Source organism: Gracilinanus agilis, chromosome 5, assembly GCF_016433145.1.
Source record: "Gracilinanus agilis isolate LMUSP501 chromosome 5, AgileGrace, whole genome shotgun sequence".
NCBI classification, from domain to species: domain Eukaryota; kingdom Metazoa; phylum Chordata; class Mammalia; order Didelphimorphia; family Didelphidae; genus Gracilinanus; species Gracilinanus agilis.
This window is the reverse complement of record NC_058134.1, coordinates 54,903,892-54,916,842: the sequence shown is the minus strand read 5'-3', so window position 1 is coordinate 54,916,842 and position 12,951 is coordinate 54,903,892. Positions and strand designations below refer to the sequence as shown.

General features: G+C 37.8%; 1 protein-coding gene across 1 annotated transcript in view; it reads right to left on the bottom strand.

Annotated features, from left to right (window-relative positions):
* Positions 1–8,587, bottom strand: part of LOC123249803 (ATP-dependent translocase ABCB1-like) — a 107,192-nt gene extending 98,605 nt beyond the window's left edge. The window contains exons 1-3 of the mRNA XM_044678917.1: positions 8,485–8,587; positions 7,437–7,522; positions 6,254–6,305 (exon numbers count right to left, since the gene is read on the bottom strand). Of these exons, the coding sequence (XP_044534852.1) occupies positions 6,254–6,305; positions 7,437–7,516 (132 nt within the window). The 5' untranslated portion in view covers positions 7,517–7,522; positions 8,485–8,587. The remainder of the gene's footprint in view (positions 1–6,253; positions 6,306–7,436; positions 7,523–8,484) is intronic.
* Between the last annotated feature and the right edge of the window lie 4,364 nt (positions 8,588–12,951).

Sequence of the window (12,951 nt, the reverse complement as noted above, 5' to 3'; positions counted from 1 at the left end):
CTGTCTACATGATGAGAACTAGAGATACTTATGGCCATCACCCACAGGCAAAATGCTCAGCAATATTAGTTAGGTTGATGATGGAGGATATGGACAAGAATAACACAGGATGATTAGAAGGGAAGCAACAAACTGGAAAAAAATTTGTGACAAATTTCTCTGAAAAGGCCTCATTTCTCAAATATATAATGAATGAAGTCAAATTTATAAGAATCTAACTCATTCCCCAGTTGATAAGTGGTCAAGGATATGAATAGGCAGTTTTCAGATAAAGAAATCAAAACTATCTATAATCACATAAAAAGTTCTAAATCCCTCCTGATTGCAGAAATACAAATTAAAACAACTCTGAAGTACTACCTCACACCTATCAGACTGTCCAATACAACTGTAAAGGAAAATAATAAATGTTGGAGGGGATGTGGTAAAACTGGGACACTAATACATTGCTGTTGGAGTTGTGAATTGATTCGACCATCCTGGACAAATTAGAAACTAAAGGGATGTCCCTTAATTGGGGAATGGCTGAACAAAATGTGGTATATGACAGTGATGGAATACTATTGTGCTATAAGGAATGATAAACAGGATGACTTCAGAGAGAACTGTAAAGACCTACATGAACTGATAGAGAGTGAAATAAGCAGAACCAGGAGAGCATTATACATAGTAACTGAAATATTGTGGGACAATCAAACATGACAGACTTTGCTACTAACAGCAATACAATGATGAGGGACAATTCTGAGGTACTTATGAAAAAAGAATGCTATCCACCTCCAGAAAAAGAATTGTTGGAGTAGAAATGCAAATGAAAACATATGATTTGTCACTTCTTCATTTGGTATAAGATTATTCACTTACAAAAATGAATAATATGGAACTATGTTTTGAGTAAGATAATACATGTACAATCCAGATTGAATTGCTTGTCAACTCTGGGAAGAGTTAGGGAAGAAGGGAGGGAGACAACATGAATCATATGAATTGGAAAAACGTGTAAATTTGTTATTAAAATAAAATAAAGATAAAACTAAAAAAGAAATCACACAGGATGAATACATATTAAGGGATCATAAATTTAGAGCTGGAAGGTGAGAATATTTATTCTTAAGAATGAGGAAAATTACTGTTAACTTGTTATTTATTAGCAATACTTTTATGTGTGAATATTCATTTTCTCAAACCCCAGTTTCTGAAGGTTCAGTTTTCAAGGTAATGTAATTGCTCATTTTGTAAAAGAATCTATAAATTTGTTGTATTTTATCACAAGATTACAATTACAAATCTTTTATTAAAATCACTCCTTTACAAAAATTACTTTATTTAATCCTTGCAACACCCCTAGGAGGAAGATGCTATATTATCCTCATCTTATGGATGAGAAAACTGAGGCAGACAGAAGTTAAACAGGATAGTGTGACTGAGTAGGTACCTGACACTAGATTTGAAATTGGGTTTTATGCTTTACTTTTTTGATGCAATCACAAATGTAATCTCATAATTTGTAAAGGAATGTAACCTTTGTCATTTATTAAAGGCACATGGATACCTCTACTCTTTCTTTCTCTATAAACAAAGAATCTACCCTCATGAAGGCATTTGCAATACCAAGGAAGTCCATGACATTTCCCAAGCTTAGTGAAGCAGTAGGAACCCTCCCACCTGAGGAGTGATCTCTAATGAGAGAGGAGCTGAGATCTCTAATTCTACCTCCTCTTTAAAAATATCTATCAATTGGGACTGTCAGGGAAGATCCAAATGTTGTACTGTCAGGTCATTCAGAAAGAAGAAACAATTATGTTAAAAAGGCTCTGCAGCTTCCTGTTCATGGTATTTTTCACACAGAGATATTGGAGATTGACCTATCCATTGTTAATACATCACATGCCCCTAATAATAAACAATGGCCACATCTTATTTATTGGTTACAATTCTGAGTGTTACAAAAGGATGCTAGAGGCCATCTAGGCTAATCATCTCATTTCACAGACAAGGAAACTTTAGGGGGTCCATAGGACTAACTGACTTGTCCCTAACCATATAGGTAATGATGGAGGCAGGATTTGAAATCAGGATCTTTAACCTCAAAGCCATTACTCTTTCTACCATACCATGTTACCTCCTTGGAATAAGATTTGCATCACTAGAAGGAATGCCCACATGAATGAGATCAGAGATCCAATTGAACATTGGGTACAATCACCATTTCTTCAATTAGAATAATTAATTCAATTAGAATAGCCCTAAGATTCTAAAGAATAGCCCTTTAAAGATCTTGAAGGCCCTGATGAAGTGAGATAGTATCTAACACCACCACCAAGTCTATCATTACACGTATGCCCTGAGCACTCAGTAAATGTATAATCGTCCTATGCATACCCCAGTTATTCAGTAAAAGCATGATCATTATTAATATGGTAGAAGAAGATGTAATACCAATATAGCCATTTTAAAGTACATTATAATATCAAGCATACAAAATCTAGGTAAGACATAGCTACTTATTATATATAGATTGTTTGTGACTTACAAAAAAACTCCAAAATATTACTTTCTACGAGGTAGTAAGATGACACTCAGGAAAGAAAACAATCTGAAATATGAAAATCCTGAGCTTAAATCTGGTGACAGATAGCTACTTCATCACATGACCCTATTTAACCTCAGTTAAACTACCTCAGTTTTCTCATCTTTCAGATGGGGATAATATAGCACTTACTTCCCAGGACTGTTGTGAGAATAAGATGAAATATTATTTGTAAAGCAATTCACAAATCTTAAAGCACTACATAAACTCTAGCTATTATTATTCTTATCATTCCTTAACTATTACAGAAATGTGACACTTTGAAGTTGGCAATCTAACCAAAATGTATCTATTTTGTGTCACATCTTATTTTGTAATTGTCTTTCTGAAGGGAAAATTTAAATATTCTCCAGAGAATTTCAAAGCTAGGGGAGAAAATCAATTTTCTTCTTTTTTACTAACTTACCACCTTCACTTATTTTCCAGGTAGAAAAAAATCCAACAACCATGTTGAGTTAGTTATGAAAAATAAGGTTATTTTGACCTTTTGTCATATATTCTATACATATATACTAATAGCACGGGGAAAACAGCCTTCCATCCAAACAACTTCCTTAATAAGCTTTTATGTTTTGTATGCAAGTTTTCACAAAGTTCTACATACACTATTCAGTTAAAAAAAAAACAAATAAAAGCAATGACCTCAGGACTATTTCCTTTCCAAAGGTTTATAGGGGATTGCCTGAAATGATCTGCGTCTTTCCAACCCTACATTACCTTTGCTTTATGATGCTTTTCAAATTTATTTGAGTTTTACATGTTGATTGCTACTATTTATTGGTCAAAAGACATAAACAGGTAAGCTTCTGAGAAGAAATTCAAGTTATCAACTACTATCTGAAAAAAATACACTCTAAATCATTAATAATTAGAGATAAGTTAAAACAACTTTGAATCCATCAGATTGGCAAAGATAACAAAAGAAGGAAATGACAGTTGTTTGAAGGGTTGTGGGAAACCAGGCACGTTAGTGCACTTGGTAGAGTTATGAATTGTTCCAGCCATTCTGGAAAACAATTTGGAACTATGTCCCCCAAATTAGTAAACTGTGCATATCCTATGATTTCTCTTCACCACTACTAGACCTATACCGTCTGAAAGGTTTCCTACCTGGAAAAAAGATCTCTGTGTCCAAAAATATTTACAGTAGTTCCTTTTTATAACATTCCCAAACTGGAAACCAAGAGTGTTCCCTTATTGGAGAATGGTTGAACAAATCATGGTAAAGAAATATAACTTTATTGTGCCACAAAATGATAAAATAAAGAATTTCTGAGGAAATTAGGAAGAACTTTTACAAACTTAATGCAGAGTGAAATTAAGAGAACTAAGGGAATAATTTGTACAATAGTAATTATTTGAAAGACTTTAGAACTCAATCAGTACAATGATAAACCACAAATCTAGAAGATGGAAAATGAAACATGATGAACTTAAAATTCAGAGAAACACATACATATTGGAGCATGGACTATGTGGGAATTTGTTTTGCTGAACTATTCATGTTTATGATGAGAATTTTATTTTGGGTTTTTTTTTCCTGCTATTATTCAATTTGGGGAGAGCTGTGGGAGGACAGATTTATAAATAGTTACTATTTATTGTACAAATAATTAAAATAGGCTGTATTATAGAGTCCATAAAACCCCTGAGTTTTCTTTCTATTTTATGCCACGTGTAACATAAAAGAAATAAATTCAGCTTCCTTAAAATTTTTTAACAGTTTTTTAAATAGCAAAAAGACTTCTTATATAAAAACTGAAATTAATAATCCCAGAAATATAACTTGGGAATTTCCTAGAGTGAAACAGAAAAATGATTTTATACTGTTATCTACCCATGAATTCAGGAGTGACAGAAGTACAGAGCAGTCAGGGGGGCAGTTGGGTGGCAGCTGAGTGGCTCAGTGGCTTGAGAGTCAGGCCTAAAGACAGGAGGTCCTAGGTTCAAATCTGTCCTCAGACACTTCCTAGCTGCGTCACTCTGGGCAAGTCACTTGTTCTTTGTAAACTATAGATATTCTTGGCCAAACAGTGGGTAATTCCAAACAGTGGATAATTATTATTTTTATTAATACAAATAAGAAGGACTAAGATTCTAACCTAGCAAAGAAAGAAGGAATCTAATAAAGAAAGAGTGGTTTTAGGGTTTTCCTTTTTGTTTAACAGTTTTGAGCCTTCTTTCTTTTTCCCCTGGTCCCTTCCTTGGATAGATCCACCTGAGGGTCATAGACCTAGCACTAGAAAAGAAAATGGGGGTCATTCTAATCTAACTGACATCTTACTAATGAGAAAGATACGGCCAAGAGGGATGAAGGCCCACATATGAGGTAAGTAGCAGAGCTGAGATGATGATTAATGCACAGAATTAGGAATGAAAGCAGAGCTAACTGAGTCACAAGTAATCAGTTGATGAAATAGAGTGCTGGACTTAGAGATAATAATGCCACCTTTTATCACCAAAACAGCTCAATGAGTTGTGAAAATCATGTCTCCTCCTTGCTCAATTATCTCAATGAGCCGGTGGCCCCCTTTACTTCTAAGATTACATATGAAAATCCTTTGTTTGGCTTTTAAAATTCTCCATAATTTGGCCCCTTTCTACCTTTCCAGTCTTGAACCTTACTCCACTCCACACACTCTATGATCCAGTGATACTGGCCACCTTGACACTCTTGATAAAGACATTCTATATCCCAACCTTACTGCAATTTTACTGACTGTCCCCTGTGCCTAGAACTCTATCCCTCCTCCTTTTTTTCTGTCCCTTAGCTTTCTTTGAATTTCTTGAAATCTGAAGATTCTTCAAAACTTTCTTCAAATACCAACTAAAATCCTACATTTATTTTTTTTTAAACCCTTAACTTCTGTGCATTGACTCATAGGTGGAAGAGTGGTAAGGGCTAGGCAATGGGGGTCAAGTGACTTGCCCAGGGTCACACAGCTGGGAAGTGTCTGAGGCCGGATTTGAACCTAGGACCTCCCGTCTCTAGGCCTGGCTCTCAATCCACTGAGCTACCCAGCTGCACCCCTAAAATCCTACATTAAAAAAAAAGCATTCCCAAGGACCCCTTAATTTTAGTGCTTCCCCTTGAGATCATCTCCAATTTATTCTGTGTGCATTTTATTCACACAGAGATGTTGGCATACTGTCTCTCCCATCCGATTATGAACTTGTTGGTAGGGACTGTTTTTGTTTTTCTTTGTATCCTCAGAAGAGTAAAATATCTGGCACATAGTAGGTACTTAAAAAAACTTGTTGAGATAACTTGATCAAATGAGATAATATGTAAGGAAATTTAGAAGGCTATATAGTTGTTAGCGATGGCTATGCTTTTGGCCAACTATACTATATTCTATAATTCTTATACATTTTATGAGAAGTTAAATTAAATCAATACAATTAGACAAGTTTTTATTCACCACTTCCTATATATGTACCAGGCACAGTGCTAGATTTGGGGGATACAAAGACAATAAGAGGAAGTGCCTCTTATCTCAAAAAGCTTCCTTTCCTTTCCATTTCTGTACTTATAAACTCTCCTTAATGCAATACTATCTTTATCGAAATGAGCATAAGCATGAGAAGCATAAGCATGCAAAGAAGAAAATCTGTTTGGAAGTTTGTTTCCAATTTTGAATCACAAAAAGACCAATAGCTCACCATTGTTAATGCACTGACAGTTGGCTGCTTTTCTTTTTTCTTACTTTTTTTGCTGGAAAAATAGAACCAGGGAAAGCATTGATTATTTTACATGCATGGAAAAGGGAATATATAGTTTCAACTTTTACTTCAACAGTGAGTCAAAACTTAATTATCTAAGCAGGCTGGTTATGAAAGAAAATTACATTTATTCTTTAATTAAATTAGAAACCATTTGTTTCTTTGCCTGCAGTCAATGCCAGAAAGTTGTTTCTAATTTGCTTATTTAAAAACAAACATCCAGCATTCCCAGTATTTTTATTATATCCTTTTCCAAAGAAAACTTCCCACAAATCCTACTTAAAAGCTGGATGTCACATATCATATCACCATGTCCAAATGGGTTTACCACCATACAGATATGTTTCAAATACATTTCAAGTTCATTAATTTAGTAAAAAATCATTGGAAAATATAACATTGGTCAGTAAATCATTCACAAAGGGAAAAAATTGCATTAGAGTTTTGTCTTTACCTTTACACATTCTCAAATTTACTTTTTCCCTTTATACTCTATCCTTTATTCTATTTTATAGAATGATTATTGTTATTATTACTTAGCAAACTTTCAGAATTCCCTCAAAAGATCCTCTCATGTCCTGCCTCTTTCTGGTCTTTCATTTCAGCTGTCTGGCTTTAAAAGCACCAAAAAAGAAGTTCTCGGTTTTCTCACTTTTTTCCTTAAAGGAATTCTTCCGCAGAAATCAAGAAATCAAGAATATTAACATCTAGTCAAAAATAGCAAACTAGCATTTCCCCTTCGTTATATGCTTTCATTAACAGATTTTAATGTAAGGGAGCTGGGACCCCGCCTTTTCGTTCCTGATCAGACAGTAAACTACAAGTTCACTTCTAAAGTACTGAAGAGAAAGTTAAGTGTGCTAACAAGTATTCAAAGATGCGTGAGCTTGTTCTCAATCGCGATCATCTTATATGAACCTCTTCCCACACACAGGATATTATGGTTTTGGTTTTGTTTTTTGTTTTTAACCCAACCACTATATTCATTGCTAGGATGTAGACGTCAATTACTTCGTTGCTGTTGTTTTCTTCTTTTCGGACAAGTTTACCGTAAGAATAAAAAAAGAAAGAAAGAAAGAAAGAAAGAAAGAAAGAAAGAAAGAAAGAAAGAAAGAAAGACAACCTTTTGCTGTCTGATGGCGAGTCCGTCCTCTCTTCTGCGGGGCTTCTCGCCATTCCATTGCTATCTTCTTTCCAATCCATCTCAACCTGAAAAGAAAATACAGCGAGAAAATGGATTAAGACCGATTCGTCTTTGGGCACAAAGAAAGGCTGGACTGATGGGTAGCTGGATCTGGACGGAAAAGCTGCCTCTGCCCCAACAGGGAGGGAGTATAATGGAAACTGCTGCGCGCCTCATTCACTCATTCTCACTCCCTCACTGGGGCCACTCACTGTCTTGGCTCCGGTCTTCTAAGTGAATCGCTGTCTGTCAGTGAGAAGGGGCCAGAGAGATGGAGTCCAAAGCCTTCTGGTTGCTCAACTCCACCCAACTCTTCAGAAGGTGGGTTGGGACTAGAACCCAGAGCTGATCCCCCAGGCCAGCGCTATCCTACATTCGCAGCGTCCAGGAGGTCTCGAAGAGGGGCGGGAGAAGGAGCGCTCAACCTTGGGCACCCCTGGGCCTTTTTGCTCACCTGTGAAGCGAGCTCCGCCACTGTAAACACTAGAAGCCTCGGATGTCCCGACTTCACCCTTCCCCTCTGAACCACAGCTAGCAGAGCGGAAACTTTGAACTTTGTTCACCCCGGCTTCACCTTCCTCCCCGCCACCCTCTGATGTCAGCCAAAGCGCGGGTGGTGGCTCCTCCTTTTTTCCTTCCTCTTCCTAGTCTGTCTGACTTTTCCAGGGGGCTTTGGGTGTACCCCGTCCCCGAGAAAGCAGCATCTCGCCTTGCAGAACGCACCGCTCCGGGGCACAGGCGTAGGACTCCTCCCCAGCCTGTGCGCTCTGCCTGGGCACAGCCCCATGACAGATGTTTCTCTAATGACTCCAGAGGCAGAGAGAGCTCTGAGAGCACCACGCTGCGGCGGCTGCTGCTGCTACCCTCTCTGCCTGCTCCTTTAAAACCAAGGGACTGGAGGGGCTGCCTGGACTCTCCTTCCAATCACATCCATCCATCCATCAGTTCCCAGGCCCTCCAACTGCCCATCCCTGTGCCATGCACTCACTTGGGGTCCCTCCAGTCTGCTGAGGGGATTTCGATGTCGGAAGCAGAAGCGGAGCAAAAGCCTGCACTAGCGACTTATCGCTGTACAGTCTAGGAGATGAGCCTTTGATAGAGACTGGGCGAATGAGCCCGAGCTTCCGATGGGAAAACTCCTGACCCTGGGACGAGCTGTCCACACCCTGCTAAGCCCAGCCAATCAGCCTCACGGCTCAGCAGGTACTTTGGTTTGAAGGCTCCAGTTTATTAAGGATTGGTATTTAAAATAAAATACAATGAGGTAATAAAAGGCCAGATACAACTATGCTCTTGGTGGAGTGTCCTACTTGGCCAAAGGGTGAAGAGAAAAGCTGAAATATTTCCTGAGCCTTAGAGCACAGGAAATATTTAATGAATACATCTTCCCCCCCCCCCCCTTAAGCCCCTACCTTCCGTCTTAGAATCAATACTGTGTATTGGCTCCAAGGCAGAAGAGTGGTAAGGGTAGGCAATGGGGGTCAAGTGACTTGTCCAGGATCCCACAGCTACAAGTGTCTGAGGCCAGGTTTGAACATAGGACCTCCTGTCTCTAAGCCTGGTTCTCAATCCACTGAGCTATCCAGTTGCCCTAATGAATACATCTTAAAATACATGTATGTATGTATGTATATATATATATGTATATTAATTTTAACATTTAAGTTTTTGTTCCACTACAGATGTACTATGAATTTTGACCAGGGCAACTAGATGCAAAGGTCTAGACTTGCAAGGACTCAGCCTTTTTTATGTCATTGACACTGACAATCTACTAAAGCCTTTGAATTCCCTTTTCAGAAAAAAAAAATGTTTTTTAAAAAAAATGTTTCAAATAAGTATATAGGGTTACAAATGAAACTACTTTTACTGAAATACAGTTATTAAAATGTGAGAATAAATAAATCTAAATTTGTGGAATTTGAGGTTAAGAACTCTCTCTCTAGAAGCTTTCCCTGGATGATTATAAAGAGGAATGTAGCTAACATGCAAGAATAGATGATGGGAAGTCCTAGGTTCAAATCTTGCCTTGGATACATAACAGTTGTCTGGCCTGAACATGTCCCTTAAGTTTTGGGGGCCTCATCTTCCACATCTGTAAAATGGGAATAAGCTCCCCTGCCCTCGCATCTTCCTCACAGGGTTAAACAGTTCACTTGAGATAATGTAAAGAAGGCTTTGCAAACTCTTAAACTTTGACAAGGGGCACCAATTATTTAAGATTGATTGATTAATTACCCAACTGTACTCTAACAGAACAAAACTAAACTAAATGACACTTTAATTCAAAGTGATTTAAAATTCTTTAAGCAATAGCAACCCCCCCTTTGAAGGTTAAGCACAATGTATATATATAAAGATTGGTGCTGCTATTATTTTTCTAGAATTGAAATCTCCTGAATACTAAAATCTTTGAAACAAAGACCAGAAAGCAAATTAGTTATTTCATTTTTCTGTCAGTGTTTGCAGGAAAAAAATTGTACTGAATTATGTCCTTTCGAGACAACTTAGTGGCCCAGTGGATAGAATGCCAGCCCTATCCTTCCTGACTTCCTGAGTTCAAATCTGGCCTCAAACACTTATTAGCTAGTTGACCCCGTGCAAGTCACTTAACCCTGTTTGCTTGAACAAGTTACTTAATGCCTTTATGCCCCTATTAGTAGGGGGTTGGAGGAGCTGAGTTCTAAGGTCCTCCTGCCCCCAACTCTAAACCTATCCCATGATGTGGTGGGATATTTATTAATTTCCTACAATAATATAATATCCCCTTTCCAAAAATCTCCCTTATCTTTTCTTTATGGTTAACTTCCCCTGCCTTCATTTAATTATTTTTCTCTGATTTAGTCTACCTAGTACTTAATTTTTTACTTTAATTACTAATTAAGAAAATTAAAATATAGCAAGTATCTTTGAATTATATCCTGTTATCTCTTCAGAGTCTCTTCAAATGAAAACCTGCTCACTGATATGATATCATTATAGGGTGGGAGTGAACATGGCACGTTTAAGTCATGTCTTACGCTATCTCCTTTCTTCTAGTCTCTCTGCTTAAATCTCATGGAGAGATTCAAATGTAATTTTCTAGTTACAATGGCCCCAAGAAAATCAAAAGTCATTTTGCACCACACCTCCTGGCTATTGTTTCTACCTCTTTAACAGGGATCTTCTCCAACTTTCAAAACAAATTTTAAACTTGACTTGTAGTCAAGTTTATTTTTAAATGGTTAGGTGGTGCCATAGTACATAGAGTTTGGAAGCCTGATCTTCCTGAGTTCAAATCTGGCCTCAGAAACTTACTAATGGGCTAACCATGGGCAAGTTGCAACCCTATTTGCCTTACATTCTATCTGCAAAATGAACTGGAGAAGGCAATAGTAAACTACTCCAGTACCTTTGCCTAGGAAACTTCAGATGGGATCACAAGAGTGGGAAATAACTGAACAACACTCGTCTTTTTGACTTCTGCCATCGTTCTGATTCGACATTTCTAAGTGGATTTTATAAATCTCCAGCTTTGTCCCATATGGATCACTTATCCACAGGGATCCACACTCACACTCACTGTCAGACTTCTACCCCTTTGCTCTGTGCTGCCCCTCCCTGACATGCTCATTCCCCTTCTGACTGCCAACTCCTAGGCACTTTTCAAGGATCGAGTTCAAATTCCACCTCCTCCCTAGTACCCCAAGCAAATTTTCTTTCTTTGGCTTCTCAGAATGACTGAACTCTGAACTCTCTGAACAGCCCTGAACTTTATTATATTTATCACAGCTGACATTCACATGGCCTTTTAGCATTTACAAGCCCTTTCCTCAGCACAGTCTTATGTAATGAGTAGCATAAATAGAAAAAGTCAACAACATTAATCTTATAAGGATTACAACATGTTTATGATGTTATCTCATTCGATCATAATGATCCATCCCTGGAACTTCCCCTCTTTCTTTAAAGGGCACCATTTTTCATAACCTTGGAGTCATCTTCAACTCCTCATTCATCATATCTAATGAGCTACCAAGTATTGCTTAGTCATTCTTTCTTCATCACCTCTTCCTAATCCATAACTTTCTTTCCATTCTTAAAACCAACAACTTAGCTGCAAGACCCTTGAATCTGGTCTCTCTGTCTCATTCCCATTGTCCATAGGGCTGTCAATGATATTCTTCAGGCTGTCCATATCATTCTCTTGCACTTACCTTATGGATCAATTATCAGTGGCTGCATAGTCCAGCCTGCACTCCTAAGGTATACCCAGTATAACATACCATTTAGTTAGTTATCCAGCCTCTGCCTAAAGACTTCAAAGACAGAGCAACTCACCCTTTCTTGGTGCAGTCCATTCTACTTTGGCACAGTTCTTAGTTCTTAGTTAATTAAGGCAGCTGACTGGCACAGCAGATAGAGTACAAGGCCTGGAATCAGGAAGAGATGAGTTCAGATCTGGTCTCAAGACAGTCTCTAGCTGGGCGACCCTGGGCAAGTCACCTAACTCTTTTTGTCTCCGTTACCTCATCTGTAAAATGAGCTGGAAAAGGAAATAGGAAGTGATTCCAGTATCTTTGCCAAGAAAACCCAAATGGAAGACATGACTGAAATGATTGAATAATAAAAGGTGTTAGGAAATTGTCCCTGACATCAAACCCAAATTAACATCATTGTGCCTTTTCCATTATCCCTGGTTCTGTCCTCTGGGGTCGAATGGGACCAGTTTAATCCTTCTTTTTACTTAAAAGCCTTTCAAATACATGAACACAGCCATCATGTCCTTGAGACACCTTTGTCTAGCCTAAGTAGACCTATTTCCTTCTATTATTCCTCCTTCATATCACCCTCTACTTTCTATTCTATTTATTTGAGTGTGTATGTTTTTATCTTGGATTAAAATTTAAGGTCCTTGGGAGCAGGATTTTTTTTCTTGCTCATCTTTGAATCTCTCTAGGCATCTATGTTTAACCCAAAGCACATAGTCAATAAATGGTCATTGAGGGGGTAGCTAGGTGGCTCAGTGGATTGAGAGTCAAGACTAGAGACAGGAGGTTCTAGGTCCAAATCCTCAGACACTTCCTAGCTGTGTGACTCTGGGCAAGTCACTTAACCTCCATTGCCTAGTCCTTACCACTCTTTTGCCTTGGAACTAATACATAGTGTCGATTCTAAGGTGGAAGGTAAGGGTTTTAAAAAAAATTGTCATTGAAAAAATAAATTCATTAAAAGACTGCACACTCAGATATCCTTTTTTTATCCTGGCTCCTCTTAAATCATTTTTTTCATGGATCATCCAGGATAGATACCGATGGACTCTATAGGCATTCTCATACATTTGTCTTTTCCTCTTTTCTTGCTTAGCCAATTGTTAATCCATTCATTTTTCTGTGACTATAGGCTTTTTTTTAAAACATTTATTAATAATCATTTTTAACATGGTTACATGATTCATGCTCCTACTTTCCCCTTC